The 21849-nt window shown below is 41.6% G+C and overlaps 1 protein-coding gene across 1 annotated transcript in view; it reads right to left on the bottom strand.

Moving 5' to 3' along the window:
• Positions 1-21849, bottom strand: part of LOC149427762 (uncharacterized) — a gene marked incomplete at its 5' end in the record, with an annotated part of 460704 nt that overhangs the window by 133471 nt on the left and 305384 nt on the right. Inside the window, 2 exons of the mRNA XM_089667692.1 lie at positions 9894-10127; positions 10250-10378. Of these exons, the coding sequence (XP_089523818.1) occupies positions 9894-10127; positions 10250-10378 (363 nt within the window). The remainder of the gene's footprint in view (positions 1-9893; positions 10128-10249; positions 10379-21849) is intronic.

Genomic DNA, 21849 nt, shown 5'->3' with positions numbered 1-21849 from the left:
AAGTGGAAGGTATTTGGTAGAACACAGATCCTCCCGGGATCAGGACTTCGCTCCAAACTGGATGAATGAGCCAGGAAGAAACCGGTAGGGGAGGCTACCAAGAGGCCTACAGCAACTCTGAAGCTGTGTCGGGAATTGATGACAAAGAGTGGTCATTGTGTGCATGTGACACCAATATCACAAATCCTCCACAAATGTGACTTGTATGGGAGGGGTGCAAGAAAAAAGTCGCTACTCAACAAAGGCCGAATGCAGTAACCACTGAGCTTTGCCAAAAAGCAAATTGAAGATTCTAAGGCCACATAGAAGAAGGTGTTCTGGTCAGACAAGACTGAAATGGAATAATTTGGCCTCTAAATGATATGTCTAGTGGAAATCCAACCCAGCTCACCATCCAAATCCCACCATTCCTACAGTACAGCATGGAGGGGGTAATAGTCTGTTATTGAGGGGGGTAGTAATATCCTGTTATGGGGGGTTTCTCTGCAGCAGGGAATGGAGTACTTGTCAGGATAGATGGAAATATTAATTTGGCAAAATTCCGTCACATTCTGCAGGAAAATCTGCTGCCCTCTGCCAGAATGTGGTCAATGGAAAGAAGGTTTGCCTTCCAACATGACAATCAGCTAAAGCACACAGCAACAATGACCCCCCAATGTTTGGAGGAGAAGGAGGTGAATGTCCTTGCATGGCCTAGTCAGAGCCCAGACTTCCACCCCATTGAAATTCTGTGGAATGACTTGAAGACTGCCGTCCACAAACACTAGCCATCAAATGTCACTGAACCTGAGCAATTCTGCAAAGAAAAGCAGGCAAATATCGCAAAAGCTACATGTGCAAAGTTAGTAGAGACAAATCCCAACAGACTAAAGGCTGGAATTATAGCAAAAGGGGGTTCAACAAAATACCGACACAAGGAGGGGAGGTGATCCTTTTTCCAAATCCGTGATTCTGTTTTTGATTTTTTTTTTTTTAATTTTTGCTGAAATGTTGGTGTTCTATCCTTCACTTGGATGTTATAAGTTGCACACAGCCGGATAAAACAAAAATGGTGTCTGTCTTCATTTCAGGCATAAAACAAAAACAGTGTTTGTCTTCATTTCAGCCTGAAGGGGGGGTGATTCTTTTCTATACCCATTGTAGTTGCATCCTAAAAATATTAAAAATGTCATTCACATCTTATAGCTTACAGTCAGGTCCATAAATATTGGGACAGCGACACAATTCTAACAGTTTTGGCTCTATACACCACCACAATGGATTTGAAATGAAACGAACAAGATGTGCTTTAACTGTAGACTGTCAGCTGTTCCATGGCCAGGTGTGTGTTATTCCCTCATTATCCCAATTACAATGAGCAGAAAAAAAGGTCCAGAGTTAATTTCAAGTGTGCTATTTGCATTTGGAATCTGTTGCTGTCAACTCTCAAGATGAGATCCAAAGAGCTGTCACCATCAGTGAAGCCATCATTAGGCTGAAAAAACAAAACAAACCCATCAGAGAGATAGCAAAAACATTAGGCGTGGCCAAAACAACTGTTTGGAACATTCTTAAAAAGAAGGAACGCCCCGGTGAGCTCAGAAACACCAAAAGACCCGGAAGACCACGGAAAACAACTGTGGTGGATGACCGAAGAATTCTTTCCCTGGTGAGGAAAACACCCTTCACAACAGTTGGCCAGATCAAGAACACTCTCCAGGAGGTAGGTGTATGTGTGTCAAAGTCACCAATCAAGAGAAGACTTCACCAGAGTGAATACAGAGGGTTCACCACAAGATGGAAACCATTGGTGAGCCTCAAAAAACGGAAAGCCAGATTAGAGTTTGCCAAACGACATCTAAAAAAGCCTTCACAGTTCTGGAACAACATCCTATGGAGAGATGAGACCGACATCAACTTGTACCAGAGTGATGGGAAGAGAAGAGTATGGAGAAGGAAAGGAACTGCTCATGATCCTAAGCATACCACCTCATCAGTGAAGCATGGTGGTGGTAGTGTCATGGCGTGGGCATGTATGGCTGCCAATGGAACTGCTTCTCTTGTATTTATTGATGATGTGACTGCTGACAAAAGCAGCCGGATGAATTGTGAAGTGTTTCGGGAATATTATCTGCTCATATTCAGCCAAATGCTTCAGAACTCATTGGACGCTTCACAGTGCAGATGGACAATGACCCAAAGCAGACTGCAAAAGCAACCAAAGAGTTTTTTAAGGGAGAGAAGTGGAATGTTATACAATGGCCAAGTCCATCACCTGACCTGAATCCGATTGAGCATTTCACTTGCTGAAGACAAAACTGAAGGGAAAATGCCCCAAGAACAAGCAGGAACTGAAGACAGTTGCAGTAGAGGCCTGGCAGAGCATCACCAGGGATGAAACCCAGCGTCTGGTGATGTCTATGGTTCCAGACTTTAGGCTGTCATTGACTGCAAAGGATTTGAAACCAAGTATTAAAAAGTGAAAGTTTGATTTATGATTATTATTCTGTCCCATTACTTTTGGTCCCTTAACAAGTGGGAGGCACATATGCAAACTGTTGTAATTCCTACACCGTTCACCTGATTTGGATGTAAATACCCTCAAATTAAAGCTGACATTCTACAGTTAAAGCACATCTTGTTTGTTTCATTTCAAATCCATTGTGGTGGTGTATAGAGCCAAAAATGATAGAATTGTGTCGATGTCCCAATATTTATGGACCTGACTGTATATGAAGTTTTAGTAACCATGTATACATACTTCAGAATAAAACATACACTGCGTGCCTGCTCCATGGATATGGTGCCTGCAGCTCCGCCAGTGATACTGGCAATACTATTGTCTGGGTTATGAGTTCTAGAGGTATGCAGGCACGGATTTCTTGCAATGGATGTCTGACAGCCGACATGACGTATACCTTTTCCTGCCCACCATCTGTATCTAAGCATTCCCCAGGGTGATTTCCTTTGCTGGGGATGTTTATAAACGTTCTTCCCCTTGAGAGCCTTCAGCCAATGCTTAGCGCGGCTGGGCGCTCTCAATCTCAGCTATCACTGACCACGCCTGATAATCGGGAACCAATCAGCATTCTTCCCAATCATGCCATCACTATGCAAGGCTTCTTTGAAAAAATGAAAGCCTTCACTTTGTAGATGAACACTGCCATCAGGCTGTACTGCTCATCTGCACTGCTATACTGTAGGTTTAACCCCTTCACGCCTGAGGGTAAAACAAATCTAAATGCCTAAGCACTATTTTGCAACGTTGACATGTGTTAGTAAAACCGTACAGATCATCACAACTACTTCGTACATCCAGGTGGATTATATCGCGTTTTTTTTCAGGACAAATTGGGCTTTGATTTGGTAGTAAATGGTAATGGATATCTCTTAATTTTTTATATGAAAGGAAAACTGGCCCAAAATAGTAAAAAAAAAATTTTTTTTTTATTTAGCTGTGTGTTTCTTGTTACTATCATAACCTACCACCAAAGAACAACCCAAAATACATTCTCCAGTTCTTGATGATTGCAGCGATACCATATATGTGTATGTTAGTTGTTGTTTGTACCCGGAGTACAGCCCAGAGACAATAGTGCGCATTTTGTTTTTGTCTTTTTCTTTTTTTTTTTTACCTAAAAATAACTGACACTGATACCAATTTTTTTTTAATCCTGACCTTTGTCCCTGACCTTTTGACCTGAACCTTGACCCAAACACTAACCCTAGCACTGAACTAGATCAAACCTCGATCTAGGTATTTTTCTTTATTTTTTAATTTATTTTTTAATATCCATTTATTTTCTATGCCATGAGTTAGAGAGATACAATGTATAATAGGGTGTACAGTCAGGTCCATAAATATTGGGACATGGACACAATTCTAACATTTTTGGCTCTATACACCACCACAATGGATTTGAAATGAAACGAACAAGATGTGCTTTAACTGCAGACTGTCAGCTTTAATTTGAGGGTATTTACATCCAAATCAGGTGAACCGTGTAGGAATTACAACAGTTTGCATATGTGCTTCCCACTTGTTAAGGGACCAAAAGTAATGGGACAGAATAATAATCATAAATCAAACTTTCACTTTTTAATACTTGGTTGCAAATCCTTTGCAGTCAATGACAGCCTGAAGTCTGGAACGCATAGACATCACCAGACGCTGGGTTTCATCCCTGGTGATGCTCTGCCAGGCCTTTACTGCAAATGTCTTCAGTTCCTGCTTGTTCTTGGGGCATTTTCCCTTCAGTTTTGTCTTCAGCAAGTGAAATGCTCAATCGGATTCAGGTCAGGTGATGGACTTGGCCATTGCAGAACATTCCACTTCTTTCCCTTAAAAAACTCTTTGGTTGCTTTTGCAGTCTGCTTTGGGTCATTGTCCATCTGCACTGTGAAGCGTCCAATGAGTTGTGAAGCATTTGGCTGAATATGAGCAGATAATATTCCCGAAACACTTCACAATTCATCCTGCTGCTTCTGTCAGCAGTCACATCATCAATAAATACAAGAGAAGCAGTTCCATTGGCAGCCATACATGCCCACGCCATGACACTACCACCACCATGATCACTGATGAGGTGGTATGCTTAGGATTATGAGCAGTTCCTTTCCTTCTCCATACTCTTCTCTTCCCATCACTCTGGTACAAGTTGATGTCGGTCTCATCTGTCCATAGGATGTTGTTCCAGAACTGTGAAGGCTTTTTTACATGTCGTTTGGCAAACTCTAATCTGGCCTTCCTGTTTTTGAGGCTCACCAATGGTTTCCATCTTGTGGTGAACCCTCTGTATTCACTCTGGTGAAGTCTTCTCTTGATTGGTGACTTTGACACACATACACCTACCTCCTGGAGAGTGTTCTTGATCTGGCCAACTGTTGTGAAGGGTGTTTTCTTCACCAGGGAAAGAATTCTTCAGTCATCCACCACAGTTGTTTTCCGTGGTCTTCCGGGTCTTTTGGTGTTGCTGAGCTCACCGGTGCGTTCCTTCTTTTTAAGAATGTTCCAAACAGTTGTTTTGGCCACACCTAATGTTTTTGCTATCTCTCTGATGGGTTTTATTTTGTTTTTTCAGCCTAATGATGGCTTCACTGATAGTGACAGCTCTTTGGATCTCATCTTGAGAGTTGACAGCAACAGATTCCAAATGCAAATAGCACACTTGAAATGAACTCTGGACCTTTTATCTGCTCATTGTAATTGCGATAATGAGGGAATAACACACACCTGGCCATGGAACAGCTGAGAAGCCAATTGTCCCATTACTTTTGGTCCCTTAACAAGTAGGAGGCACATATGCAAACTGTTGTAATTCCTACACCGTTCACCTGATTTGGATGTAAATACCCTCAAATTAAAGCTGACAGACTGCAGTTAAAGCACATCTTGTTCATTTCTTTCAAATCCATTGCGGTGGTGTATAGAGCCAAAAATGTTAGAATTGTGTCGATGTCCCAATATTTATGGACCTGACTGTATATAATGATACAATGTATCTCTCTTCTCCATTCATAGAGAGAGAAAAAACAAGGGGGCGGGGCTGTACAGTGACTGATCACTGTGATAGCCAATCAGAGGCTATCACAGTGATCATGTGACCTGGAATAGGAAGTCCCGGGTCCCAATCGTTAGAATGGGACCCGGGGCTCTCAGTGACACTGCGGTCTTTGTGCTGGGGCAGTGCGACGCGCTCCCAGCACTCCCAGCAAAAGGCATGCACACAAATATGCGGCCCCACCGAAAAAAGCCCAGTTCTTTGAGGCCGCATATTTGTGTGACGTTGGCGTCAAGGGGTTAATGATGAAATGATCTGATTACATGTCCTATTTTTGTCTTTTTGTTGTAACTATATTTGTAAAACCAAATAAAAAATGTATTATGGGAAAACAAAAAACAATTAACGCAACACCTATGCTGTGATATTGTGTACCTTTTCACTGTCCTATTTTTGTGTTTGTTTTTTTTGCTGTTGTAAAATCAAAAAAATGTATTATGGGAAAATGATCAGATTACAGTATTAAAATGAAAATAAAAAAAACATTTTGAAAGAAATTTATATATATATATATACATTTTTTTTTCTAATACATTTTAATGAATTATAAAGCCTAAAATATTTTTTTAAGTGTAAACTGTGTGGAAAATAAAAGCCATATACTCTATGTCTTCAAAAAAATAAAAAAATATTTATTTAGATACATAAATTAGTCATAGAGCATGTAGTACAACTGTCAGATACGACCTATTCAAGCGAATGGGGCTGTGCTGCAACTGCCGCACAACCACATGTAATGCACTTGTCTGTGGTATGGTCCTGCAGCATTTAAGGCTCCATTCAAACTTCTGCAACTTCAAAATCCAATGATTTCAATTTCGACCTGATGCGACTTTGGATGAGTGCGACTTTAGCTTTGACCAAGGATGACTGTTTGTGCTCTACACACTCGCATGCAAGTTCCATGTATATCATTCAGGTTCATGTGACTTCGGAAGGTTTACACTGACGGCTATGGCCAAGTCACATGAAAGTTGGACCAAATTAGTGCAGGAACTACTTTCAAGTCGCTGTGACTTGAATTCGCACAGATATGAATAGTACTCATTGGGAAACATGGGGTGTGACTTGTCCAAAGTCACATGGCAAGTCGCACAAGTGTGAATGGACTCTAAAGGTTAAGTCACCGGTCACACAGCTGCAATTTAAAATCCCGTGATTTGTGTGCAATCTCAGTGCGATTTCAGGTGCGATTTCTGAAGAATTTATTGCTATTTGTGAAGATTTTCAACGATTTCTTGCAATTTGCAGTGCGACTTCCGTTATATTCTACGTATGTGAAATTGCAACAAAACTGCACAAAAAGTAATGCGAGAACTATATTCAAAATTGCGCTGCAGAAAATGTTAAGACGCAGTCATTCGCATTCATTAGATGTGATTTCATGTGCGATTTAAATTCCCAAATCACACCTGAAATTGCAGCGCTATGACTGGGCACTAATGCCGGCCATAGATGGGTCGAAAATCGGCCGATGTTTCGGCGGGAAAAATAATTTGCCAATTTTTGCACCGTTAGTGGGTTAATTGGTCAGCCGTTTTTTGGGCTTTTTGCACATTTTTTTTATCGGGCATGTTGGAAAATTCATGGCCAATTTTGACGATCTCGATTTTCCCGGAAATGATGGGCAAATCGGCCGATCGTTTTACCGATAAAAAATCTGCGCATGAGCCGTAACCTACGAAGAAGAAGAAGAAAAAGAAGAAGAAAAAGAAGAAGAAGAAAAAGAAGAAGAAGAAAAGAAGAAGAATTCCAGTCCATTATATTTTATATGAAAAGTCTTGCGGTTGCAGCAATGTATCCATTTGTATCCGAGTAAAAACATCTGTATCCGAAATGGATACAAATGGATAATTGTTGCAACCGCAAGACTTTCATGTAAAATATAACAGCGGAGCTCTCTGCAGGGACAGAAGTAATTATGGGGTTAAATGCCGGCCGTAGACGGGACGAAAATCGGCAGATTTTTTTAACGTCGGTGGTAACGTCGGTCGATCGAACGATCGATTTTTCATTTTTAAAAAAAAAAAACGGCCGGATTTCGACCTGTCTATGGCCTGCTTTAGTCTCCATCTAGACTTGTACGACTCCACAATTGCACAACATTGGAGTGCAACTTTGGTAGAGATTTGATGCAACTTTGGATGGGTGCAACTTGGATATGACTTTGGCTTTCATTAATGATAATGGACAGCTGTTGCATGTATAACACTCAGGTGCAACTTTCATACAATTTTTGAGGGTTTACATTGCAGTCTATGGTACTTAAGTTGCACGAAAGTCATACCAAATTAGTGCGTGAACTACTTCGAAGTTGCTGCAACTCTAAGTCGTACATATTTGAACAGTGGACATTGAAAAACATGGGGTAGGACTTGTCATGCAACTTTAGTGTCCAAAGTTGGATGACAAGTTTCACAAGTGTGAATGGAGCCTAAAACGAGCATCCTTAACGCGACATATTGCCTGTGATCTGCCTGTCAACTGACTCTGAAAGACCCTGAAAAACATTCCATTACGGATTCCTTTTCAGAGGAGCAGAAATGGCAGCCACAAACCCAACCCCAAAGTTCCAGGAAACCCGAAAACCCTCCCCTGCAGCGGGGCTGCGTCTCCACTGCCAGGGATATTTGTCAGTTCAGTCTAGGGCAGGGGTAGGTAACTGTGGCCCTCCAGCTGTTGTAGAACTACAAGTCCCATGAGGCATTGCAAAACTGACAGTTACAAGCATGACTCCCAAAGGCAGAGGCATGATGGGACTTGTAGTTCACCAACAGCTGGAGGGCCACAGTTGCCCACCCCTGATCTAGGGAATGGTGAAGGTCATTTTACTTACTTGATCCTGCGCTCCACTGGCAGATGGTGCTCCCCCATGCTGCACAAGTGGAATGGCCCTTGGTGTCCTCATGTCCAATGCAGGGCTTGATGATGTCAAAGGACTTTAGACCACCAGAGCACAGGGGAGAAGAGGCTGAGAGGACCAGTGTAGCTGCATGGAGGAGCCATGCAGATGTTTGGGTATGTAAATCTGCTGGCTCATGCCCTTAGACATAAACAAGCAGTTAACTGCAGGCGCATCCCCAGTCCAGGGGAAGATTGTTAGGTTTCCTGAAGACCAACTTGAAGTTACCCAACACATGCCGACACTGATAAATTGGGCTTGGTCACCTATGCACCAAACAGCGACCCCTGGAGGTTAACCGCTTCCCCACCGCCCTATAGCAGAACTACTGCTACATGGCGGTAGGGCTGTGCAAAATCACGTAACACAAATTCCTTCCCCCCATCCCCTCTCCTAGCACAAATTCCCTTCCCAACAATCCCCCTTCAGCCCATGGAAAGACCGGCCTGCGGGGGGGGGGGGGGGGGGTAGCGGTTTCCCTACTCTCCGCCATGGCTGGACCTAGAGGGACCAGCCATGGCAGAGAGTAGGGAAACCAGTGGTGGCCTAGGTGGCCGGCTAGTTTTCCTAGTGGTAGCACCAGCACTGGGTGGGATGCTCTGGACATCTCGTCTTACAGATACAACTGACCCTTTGAGGGCAACCATAATGCTGATGCGGCCCGCGATGAAATTGAGCTTGATACCCCTGCTGTGGTGTGTCCTACTCTCTGCCACTGGTTTCCCTACTCTCTGCCATGGCTGAACCCTCTGGGTCCAACCATTGCGGAGAGTAGGGAAACCAGTGGCAGTGGCTGCCCTAGGTAGCCGCCTAGTTTTCCTAGTGGTAGCACTGGCACTGGGTGGCATGCTCTTGACATCTTGTCTAACAGATACAACCAGCCCTTTGAGGGCAACCATAATGCTGATGCGGCCCGCAATGAAATTTAGCTTGATACCCCTGCTGTGGTGTGTCCTACTCTCTGCCACTGGTTTCCCTACTCTCTGCCATGGCTGAATCCTCTGGGTCCAGCCATGGCAGAGAGTAGGGAAACCAGTAGCAGTGGCTGCCCTAGGTGGCCGCCTAGTTTTCCTAGTGTTAGCACCGGCACTGGGTGGCATGCTCTGGACATCTTGTCTTACAGATACAACCGGCCCTTTGAGGGCAACCATAATGCTGATGCGGCCCGCGATGAAATTGAGCTTGATATCCCTGCTGTGGTGTGTCCTACTCTCTGCCACTGGTTTCCCTACTCTCTGCCATGGCTGAACCCTTTGGGTCCAGCCATGGCGGAGAGTAGGGAAACCAGTGTCAGTGGCTGTCCTAGGTGACTGTCCTAGATAATGCTGATGCGGCCCGTGATGACATTGAGCTTGATACCCCTGCTGTAGTGTGTCCTTCAATGAGGGTAAGAGAAATAGCAATGATATATCATAATATAACCCAAAGTGGCAGTAAGTTGTCCAACGCACCTGTAAGAGGGTAGTCCGTGCTGGTCATGCGCATGGCGGGGGTGTAGGACACATTGGGCATGTCATGGTCTTTGTCCTTCTGCCTCTGCCGGTACCATAAGAAGAGTCCTAACAAAGTCATGATGATCAGCAGCAGGACGATGACGCCAATGATGGCCCCCGCCGAGTGTCGCTCGGAGCCGTGAGCCGGGCTGATTTTAGTGTAAGGATTCAGTTCTTCCATCATTAGAGCAGCTACAAAAAAAAAAAAAAAAGGAACACAGAGAATAAAAATTCTTTCATTATCAGGCACGCCGCACCTCGGAACGGTTTCAAAGTTTGAGAAAGCCGAAGCTGATCCTACAGGAGTCTCTCACCCTGGTCACAGCGGATGCCTTTGAAGCCAGGGTTGCAGTAGCAGGTCCCCGTGACGTGGTCGCACGTGGCGTTGTTCGAACACTCGCACAGCTGCCGGCAGCCGTATCCAAAGGTTCCCGGTGGGCACTCTGCAGGGAAATAGAATGAAATCGCTTGAACGCCATAGCACCGCTGGACGGATATGAACGCACACACGCTTGCAGATCTATAATACAAGCCTCACGTGGCTGCTAAACACATTACTAAAGGAAGGGCCATCACAACACATCAACACAGGAATAAAGAATAGGACTGGATAGGAATAAAGTCCTGCAGCTTACTAAATGAACTGATCTTATGGGGACTCTCTGTGTAGAGAGAGGTCATCTATAGAGGCAATCGCCATTTAGCCAATTGTGATCACTTTTCAAGATTAACGAATATCTCTAACTAATTATTTCAGGTTTGGATAGTGAAGGTGGGGGATTTCACTGCAATTAGGGAGATTAAAGTTGAACTCCAGGTATGATCTGTATTGCATAGGTAGACTTAGTACAGCTTGGCATGACATAAAGTGGCAAAGTGGTTAGTACTTCCACCTGGCAGCAGCGGTTTGAGTCCAAACCATGGCACCACCCATGCGGACCTTGCATGTGCTCCCTGTGCTTGAATGGGTTTCCTCCCGCACACCAAAACATGCTGGTAGGTTAATTGGCTCCTGTCTAAATTGTCCCTAGTATGTGTATGTATGATTGTAAGTTAGGGACCTTAGATTGTACACCCCTTGAGGGTTAGGGACTGATGTGAATGTACAATATCTCCAAGAAGTGAGTCCACCCCTCACATTTTTGTAAATATTTTGTTCTATCTTTTCATGTGACAACACTGAAGAAATGACACTTTGCTACAATGTGACATCACCAATAGGCTTCTATAGTCCAGCCATTGTTGATGCTCCTTCTCTCCTCTGCAGCAGCCACTCACTGCCACGGGAGAGCTGGAGCTGCAGGATCACACGACTAAACCGGAGTGAATTAAATATACAGTATCTCCCAGAAATGAGTCCACCCCTCACATTTATGTAAATATTTGATTCTATCTTTTCATGTGACAACACTGAAGAAATGACACTTTGCTACAATGTGACGTAGTCAGTGTACAGCTTGTATAACATGTAAATTTGCTGTCCCCTCAAAATAACTCAACACACCGCCATTAATGTCTAAACCGCTGGCAACAAAAGTGAGTCCACCCCTAAGTGACAAGGTCCAAATTGGGACCAATTAGCCATTTTCCCTCCCCGGTGTCATGTGACTCGTTAGTGTTACAAGGTCTCAGGTGTGAATGGGGAGCGGGGGGGTTACATTTGGTGTTATCGCTCTCACTCTCTCATACTGGTCACTGGAGGTTCAACATGGCACCTCATGGCAAAGAACTCTCTGAGGATCTGAAAAAAAAAGAATTGCTCCTCTACATAAAGATGGCCTAGGCTATAAGAAGATTGCCAAGACCCTGAAACTGAGCTGCAGCACGGTGGCCAAGACCATACAGGGGTTTAACAGGACAGGTTCCACTCAGAACAGGCCTGTTGAGGGGTGCACTCACTTCTGGGAGATACTATATATATATATACATTGTATACAGTCCGGGGGAGGGGTGGACTCACTTCTGGGAAATACTATATATATATATCTATATACATTGTATACAGTCCGGGGGAGGGGTGGACTCACTTCTGGGAAATACTATATATATATATCTATATACATTGTATACAGTCCGGGGGAGGGGTGGACTCACTTCCGTGAGATACTGTATATATATATATGTAAAGTGCTGCGTTAATTGATTGCCCTATATAAGTACCTGTAATAGTAAATATCTCATACCCAAGGGGCCACTGGGGAAGCTGACAATCACTGTAGTAGTTGGCGCTACTACAGTGATCACTGTACTCTTCCAGATCCTGGGCCGAGTGGCTTCACTTCTACAAAGTGACCACAGGGGCACTCACTTGGCAATTTTCAATAAATACAAGGCTTTCTCTGATTGGATGAGGTGGAAAGGGGGATGATGTCATGATCTCAAGCTCATCTGCTCAGAGGACCCTTGTCTTCACTTCCCAGCCATAGTAAAAATACATCCTCGGTTGGAAGTGGAATACTGGGGTTATGGCTGCAGCAATGTGCCATAACCCTGGTATTGTTTTTTTTCAGCCGGCGATCCCCTTTCTGCTAAAAGTGGTCTGAGGCAGGATTGGTGGCTGGATCACTTTTAGAAGCAGTGGGAGGGCTTGACACACCCCCAACACCACTTCTTGTGGTTCTTGGGCTTACCTAGAAGATTGTTGAGCCCGAGAACCGATCTGAGGATTGCAGCGGCTGGGTATAGAGATGAGTGAAGGAAAGATGGCCTCCACTCATCTCTATGGCCTAGGACAGTGGTCTCCAAACTGCGGCTCGGGCCAGATGTGGCCCTTTACTAGCCTTGATCTGGCCCTTGGGGCACTATTCCTCCCACTGACACCAACAATGGGGCACTATTTCTTTCCTTGATACCAATGATATGAGGCACTATTCCTCCCACTGATACCAATGATGGGGCACTATTCCTCCCACTGACACCAATGATGGGGCATAATTCCTCCCACCGACACTAATGCTGGGGCACTATTCCTCCCACTGACACCAACAATGGGGCACTATTCCTCCCACTGATACCAATGATGGGGCACCATTCCTCCCACTGATACCAATGATGGGGCACTATTCCTCCCACTGACACCAATGATGGGGCACTATTCCTCCCACTGATACCAATGATGGGATACTATTCCTCCCACTGATACCAATGATGGGGCACTATTCCTCCCACTGATACCAATGATGGGGCACTATTCCTCCCACTGACACCAATGATGGGATACTATTCCTCCCACTGACACCAACAATGGGGCACTATTTCTTTCCTTGATACCAATGATGGGGTACTATTCCTCCCAATGATATGAGGCACTATTCCTCCCACTGACACCAATGATGGGGCACTATTCCTCCCACTGACACCAATGATGGGGCACTATTCCTCCCACTGACGCCAATGATGGGGCACTATTCCTCCCACTGACGCCAATGATGGGGCACTATTCCTCCCACTGACACCAATGATGGGGCACTATTCCTCCCACTGACGCCAATGATGGGGCACTATTCCTCCCACTGACGCCAATGATGGGGCACTATTCCTCCCACTGACACCAATGATGGGGCACTATTCCTCACATTGACACCAACAATGGGGCACTATTCCTCTCACTGATACCAATGATGGGACACTATTCCTCCCACTGACACCAATGATGGGGCACTATTCCTCCCACTGACACCAATGATGGGGCACTAGTCCTCCCACTGACACCAATGATTGGGCACTATTCCTCCCACTGATACCAATGATGGGGCACTAGTCCTCCCACTGACACCAATGATGGGGCACTATTCCTCCCACTGATACCAATGATGGGGCACTAGTCCTCCCACTGACACCAATGATTGGGCACTATTCCTCCCACTGATACCAATGATGAGGCACTATTCCTCCCACTGACACCATTGATGCACTATTCCTCCCACTGATATCAATGATGGGGCACTATTCCTCCCACTGATACCAATGATGGGGCACTATTCCTTCCACTGACACCAATGATGCACTATTCCTCCCACTGATACCAATGAGGGGCACTATTCCTCCCACTGATACCAATGATGGGGCACTATTCCTCCCACTGACACCAATGATGGGACACTATTCCTCCCACTGATACCAATGATGGGGCACTATTCCTCCCACTGACACCAATGATGGGGCACCATTCCTCCCACTGACACCAATGATGGGGCACTATTCCTCCCACTGATACCAATGATGGGACACTATTCCTGCCACTGATACCAATGATGGGGCACTATTCCTCCCACTGATACCAATGATGGGGCACTATTCCTCCCACTGACACCAATGATGGGGCACTATTCCTCCCACACTGACACTAATGATGGGGCACTATTCCTCCCACACTGACACCAATGATGGGGCACTATTCCTCCCACTGACACCAATGATGGTGCACTATTCCTCCCACACTGATACCAATGATGGGGCACTATTCCTCCCACTGATACCAATGATGGGACACTATTCCTCACACTGACACCAACAATGGGGCACTATTTCTTTCCTTGATACCAATGATAGGGCACTACTCCTCCTCCTTCTGACTACCAACCTCGAGGCCATGTTTATTTTCAGTGATGCTGAGCCTAGAACATTTTCTACCCCCATTGGCCACAATCTAGCCCCCCTAAAGTCTGAAGGGCAGTAAACTGGCCCTTTGTTTGAATAGTTTGGAGACCCCTGATCTAGGAGGACCAGAGCGACTTCATTACCTCACTTCTGATTCCGGCCTAAGGTAAACAAGGCCTCTTTTTTTTAAAGCACTAGATCAATGATTTTTTTTTTTTAGATCTAATGCTTTACATTGTAGAGAAGAGATGTGGGGTTTTATTGCCCCCACATCTCTCCATAAAGAGGACCTGTCACTACTTATTTATATCACAAAGGATGTTTACATGCCTTGTGATAGGAATAAAAGTGATCAAAAAATTTTTTTTAAAGAGACAGTGTAAAAATAAAAAAAAATATGTAATAATGTAATGAAAATGTAATAAAAAAGTAAACATGTAATAATAATGTAATAAATAAAAAAAAATTAAAGTGCCCCCATCCCCCCCCACGGGCTTGGGCGCAGCGGTGAACACATACGTAGGTTCCACCCACATATATAAACAGTGTTCAAACTACACATGTGAGGTATCGCCACGAATGTCAGAACGAGACCAATAATTCTGTTACTAGATCTCCTCTGTAACTGGTAACCTATAGATATTATTAAAGCGTCACCTATGGAGATTTTTAAGTACAGTAGTTTGGCACCATTCTACTAGCGTGCACAATTTTAACGCATGACATGTTGGGTATCTACAGTATTTACTCAGCGTAGCATCATGTTTCGTATTGTAAAAAAAAAATCTAGTTATATATTATGTTTTTTTTTTAATTCATTAAAGTGTGTTATTTCCCAAAATGTTTTGAAAAATTGCTGCGCAAATACTGCAGGACATAAAAAAAAGCGTCACCTATGGAGATTTTTAAGTACCGTAGTTTGGCACCATTCTACTAGTGTGCACAATTTTAAGACATGGCATGTTGGGTATCTATTTGCTCAGCATAACATCATGTTTCATATTGTACAAAAAAATCTAGTTTTATATACAGTATATATATATATATCTTTTTTTTTTTTAAATAAAGTGTATTATTTCCAAAACATTTTTGAAAAATTACTGCGCAAATACTGTATGATATAAAAAAAAGCGTCACCTATGGAGATTTTTAAGTACCGTAGTTTGGCACCATTCTACTAGCGTGCACAATTTTAAGACATGACATGTTGGGTATCTATTTGCTCAGTAAAATATCATGTTTCATATTGTAAAAAAAAAATCTAGTTATATATTGTGTTTTTTTTAAATTCATTAAAGTGTATTATTTCCCAAAATTTTTTGAAAAATTGCTGCTCAAATACTGCATGACATAAAAAAAAGCGTCACCTATGGAGATTTTTAAGTACCGTAGTTTGGCACCATTCTACTAGTGTGCACAATCTTAACGCATGACATGTTGGGTATCTATTTGCTCAGTAAAACATCATGTTTCATATTGTACAAAAAAATCTAGTTTTATATACAGTATATATATATATATATCATTTTTTTTTTTTAAATAAAGTGTATTTCCAAAACATTTTTTAAAAATTACTGCACAAATACTGTATGACATAAAAAAAGCATCACCTATGGAGATTTTTAAGTACCGTAGTTTGGCACCATTCTACTAGCGTGCACAATTTTAACGCATGACATGTTGGGTATCTATTTACTCAGCATAGCATCATGTTTCATATTGTAAAAAAAAAATCTAGTTATATATTGTGTTTTTTTTTTAATTCATTAAAGTGTATTATTTCCAAAACATTTTTGAAAAATTACTGCGCAAATACTGCATGACATAAAAAAAAGTGTCACCTATGGAAATTTTTAAGTACCGTAGTTTGGCACCATTCTACTAGTGTGCACAATTTTAAGACATGACATGTTGGGTATCTATTTGCTCAGCATAACATCATGTTTCATATTGTACAAAAAAATCTAGTTTTATATACAGTATATACACATATATATATATATATTTTTTTTTTAAATTAAACTGTATTATTTCCAAAACATTTTTGAAAAATTAATGCGCAAATACTGTATGACATAAACAAAAGTGTCACCTATGGAGATTTTTAAGTACCGTAGTTTGGCACCATTCTACTAGTGTGCACAATTTTAAAACATGACATGTTGGGTATCTATTTGCTCAGTAAAACATCATGTTTCATATTGTACAAAAAAATCGAGTTATATATTGTGTTTTTGTTTTTTTGTTTTAATTCATTAAAGTGTATTATTTCCAAAAAATGTTTGAAAAATTGCTGCGCAAATACTGTATGACATTAAAAAAAGCGTCACCTATGGAGATTTTTAAGTACCGTAGATTGGCACCATTTTACTAGCCTGCACAATTTTAAAACATGACATGTTGGGTATCTATTTGTTCAGCATAACATCATGTTTCATACTGTACAAAAAAAAAATCTAGTTTTATATATACGATATATATATATCTATCTATCTATATATATATATATATATATATATATATATATATATATATATTTTTTTTTTTTTAAATTAAAGTGTATTATTTCCAAAACATTTTTGAAAAATTACTGCGCAAATACTGTATGACATAAAAAAAGCGTCACCTATGGAGATTTTTAAGTACCGTAGTTTGGCACCATTCTACTAGCGTGCACAATTTTAAAACATGACATGCTGGGTATCTATTTACTTAGCGTAGCATCATGTTTCATATTGTAAAAAAAAATCGAGTTATATATTGTGTTTTTTTTTATTCATTAAAGTGTATTTCCCAAAATTTTTTGAAAAATTGCTGTGCAAATACTGCATGACATAAAAAAAAGCGTCACCTATGGAGATTTTTAAGTACCGTAGTTTGGCACCATTCTACTAGCGTGCACAATTTTAAGACATGACATGTTGGGTATCTGTTTGCTCAGCATAACATCATGTTTCATATTGTACAAAAAAATCTAGTTTTATATACAGTATATATATATATATCTTTTTTTTTTTAAATAAAGTGTATTATTTCCAAAACATTTTTGAAAAATTACTGCGCAAATACTGTATTAAATAAAAAAAAGCGTCACCTATGGAGATTTTTAAGTACCGTAGTTTGGCACCATTCTACTAGTGTGCACAATTTTAAGACATGACATGTTGGGTATCTATTTGCTCAGTAAAATATCATGTTTCATATTGTAAAAAAATCTAGTTATATATTGTGGGTTTTTTTTAATTCATTAAAGTGTATTATTTCCCAAAATTTTTTGAAAAATTGCTGTGCAAATACTGCATGACATAAAAAAAAGCGTCACCTATGGAGATTTTTAAGTACTGTAGTTTGGCACCATTCTACTAGTGTGCACAATTTTAAGACATGACATGTTGGGTATCTATTTGCTCAGTAAAACATCATGTTTCATATTGTACAAAAAAATCGAGTTATATATTGTGTTTTTGTTTTTTTGTTTTAATTCATTAAAGTGTATTATTTCCAAAAAATGTTTGCAAAATTGCTGCGCAAATACTGTATGACATAAAAAAAAGCGTCACCTATGGAGATTTTTAAGTACCGTAGTTTGGCACCATTTTACTAGCCTGCACAATTTTAAAACATGACATGTTGGGTATCTATTTGCTCAGCATAACATCATGTTTCATACTGTACAAAAAAAAATCTAGTTTTATATATACGGTATATATATATCTATATCTATATATATATATATATATATATATATATATATTTTTTTAAATTCATTAAAGTGTATTATTTCCAAAACATTTTTGAAAAATTGCTGCGCAAATACTGCATGACATAAAAAAAACTGTCACCTATGGAGATTTGTAAGTACCGTAGTTTGGCACCATTCTACTAGCGTGCACAATTTTAAAACATGACACGTTGGGTATCTATTTGCTCAGTAAAACATCATGTTTCATATTGTACAAAAAAATCTAGTTACCGGTATATATTGTGTTTTTGTTTTTTTGTTTTAATTCATTAAAGTGTATTATTTCCAAAAAATGTTTGAAAAATTGCTGCGCAAATACTGTATGACATAAAAAAAAGCGTCACCTATGGAGATTTTTAAGTACCGTAGTTTGGCACCATTCTACTAGTGTGCACAATTTTAACACATGACATGTTGGGTATCTATTTACTCAGCATAGTATCATGTTTCATAATGTACAAAAAAATTTAGTTTTATATATATCTATCTGTTCAGTTGTATCTGACCCTTGGCAATTGCATGGACCGTCACTTGTAAGTGACTTTTTCCATGAATTCTCTTAGCAATTATTTTTACAGGGTAGGTTGCCAGATCTTTCTTCAACCCCCACCATACAGGAGATCCCACATGGCCAGGGATGAAACTAGGACAATTTAGACAGGAGCCAATTAACCTACCAGCATGTCTTTGGAGTGTGGGAGGAAACCCACGCGAACACAAGGAGAACATGCAAACTTTATACAGGAGGTGCCATGGTCGGGAATCAAACCCATGACCCACTTACTGCACAGCAGACGTGCTAACCACTAAGCCACTGTGCTGTGTATATATATATATTTTTTTTTTTTAATTCATTAAAGTGTATTATTTCCAAAAATATTTTTAAAAATTGTACCGTAGTTTGGCACCATTCTACTAGCGTGCACAATTTTAACGCATGACACGTTGGGTATCTATTTACTCAGCATAGAATCATGTTTCATATTGTACAAAAAAATCTAGTTATATATTGTGTTTTTGTTTTTAATTCATTAAAGTGTATTATTTCCCCAAATTTTTGAAAAATTGCTGCAAAAATACTGTATGACATAAAAAATTGCAGTGACCGCCATTTTATTCTCTAGGGCCTCTGCTACAAAAAAAAATACATAATGTTTGGGGGTTCTAAGTAATTTCCTAGCAAACAAACATTGATTTTAATCTATATGAGAGAAGTGTCAGATTTGGTCAGGTAAGGAAGTGGTTAAAAAAAAAAGCGCTCTATGAAGCAAGTGATCCCCTGTAGTCACTCTGCGGAAGGGAAGCTGCTTGGCACAAAACCTGGAAGACAGCGATAATCCCTGTAGTAGCGCCAACTACTACAGTGATTGTTAGCTTTCCTCGGGTGTGAGATATACATTCGTACATCGTGCCAAGCTGGACCAATATAACTATACAATACAGATGGGCGGACTGACCATTTGGAAACTTGGGCACTGCCCGAGGGTACGGGGTCAGTAGGGGGCCCCATGAGATGCTCCTGGTACCTTTTTCATAGGCTTTTTTGAGTTTGGGCAAGGACACAGGGGCCCCATGATCCCCTATTTCCCGGGGGCCCCATGAGTTGTCAGTCCGCCCCTGAATACAGATCATACCTGGAGTTCAGATGTAAAGTGGAACTAAACTCTCCTATCCTATACAACCAAGGAAGCTGCCATCTTAGCTTCTGTTTGAACTGCAGTTGCCGCACATGTGATCAGGTATGACACCAACAGTTTGATAGCTTGACAGTTTGGTTGAGAGCACAAGCAACTGTGACAGTTATCAATCATGGCATGCTTTCAATGTTTAGAGAAACAGTTAAATGAATGGGTTTAGTTCCACTTTAACCTTCTCTATTTGTCCTAGTGATCATTATCACTGAAACAAAAAATGATGGAAAAATCCAAAATTTTAGAGTTGTCATTAAATCAGGAAAAGAGGGGAAATCTTCTTAGGGGGAAACCTGCTCTGGCGACAGCTGCCTAGGAAGGGGATTTCCATCACTTTGTAGAGATTTTCCTCTTCCTTCCTGTTGTATCGTTGGGACAGGATGGAAAGGAAAATCTCCCCAATGGGGTGTGGACTGCAAAAACAATGAACCAACAGAGGTTTTAACCCTTCGCTACTCTATCCATAGCTAAAAAGACATCTTTTGGCTATATGTACACTTTAATTCCTGTGCAGCTTTGCATGCATACAAGTTGTAATCACCTAGTTTTCATTTGATATAATATGTACAACAAACTTTACTCTCTCCAAGTATTAACTGCTATGAATTTTGATCTATGTCAGTGGTCTCCAAACTGCTGCCCGCGGGCTGGATGTGGCCCTTTTCTTGCCTTTATCTGGCCCATTGGGCACTTTTCCTCTCATTGATAACAGGCATTATTCCTCCCACTGACACCAATGATGGGGCACTATTCCTTCCATTGATACCAATGATGAGGCACTAGTCCTTCCATTGATACCAATGATGAGGCACTATTCCTTCCATTGATACCAATGATGAGGCACTATTCCTTCCATTGATACCATTGATGGGGCACTATTCCTTCCATTGATACCATTGATGGGGCACTATTCTTCCCACTGACACCAATGATGGGGCACTATTCCTCCCACTGACACCAATGATGGGGCACTATTCCTCCCACTGACACCAATGATGGGGCACTATTCTTCCCACTGACACCAATGATGGGGCACTATTCCTCCCACTGATACCAATGATGGGGCACTATTCCTCCCACTGATACCAATGATGGGGCACTATTCCTCCCACTGATACCAATGATGGGGCACTATTCCTCCCACTGATACCAGTGAAGGGGCACTATTCCTTCCACTGATACCAATGATGGGGCACTATTCCTCCCACTGATATCAATGATGGGGCACTATTCCTTCCACTGACACCAACGACTGGGCACTATTCCTTCCATTGACACCAATGACGGGGCACTATTTCTTCCATTGACACCACTGATTGGGCACTATTCATCCCACTGATACCAACAACAGGGTACTATTTCTCCCACTGACACCAATGATTGGGCACTATTCCTTCTACTAACATCAACAACAGGGCACTACTTCTTCCACTGACATCAATGATAGGGCACTATTCCTCGCATTGACACCAAAAATGGGGCACTATTCCTTCCACTGATACCAACGATTGAGAACTATTCCTTCCATTGACATCAACAATTGGACACTATTCTTTCTACTGACACCAATAGCAGAGCACTATTCCTTCCACGGACACCAATGATGGAGAACTATTCCTTCCATTGACACAAATGATGGGGCATTATTCATCTCACTGACACCAACAATGGAGCACTATTCCTCCCACTGACACCAATTATGGGGCACTTTTCCTCCCACTGACACCAATATTGGGGCACTTTTCCTCCCACTGACACCAATATTAGGGCACTATTCCTCCCGCTGACACCAATATTAGGGCACTATTCCTCCTACTGACGACAGGCGTTATGTAATTTTTTTTTTTCTTCAACTGACCACCAAGCCTGGGGCATTTTCTTT

Source organism: Staurois parvus, unplaced genomic scaffold (assembly GCF_062004578.1).
Source record: "Staurois parvus isolate SC_StPar_1 unplaced genomic scaffold, SC_StPar_1.0 ptg003510l, whole genome shotgun sequence".
Taxonomy (NCBI): domain Eukaryota; kingdom Metazoa; phylum Chordata; class Amphibia; order Anura; family Ranidae; genus Staurois; species Staurois parvus.
Note: the sequence above shows the minus strand (reverse complement) of the source record. Positions and strands in the feature narration are given on the sequence as shown.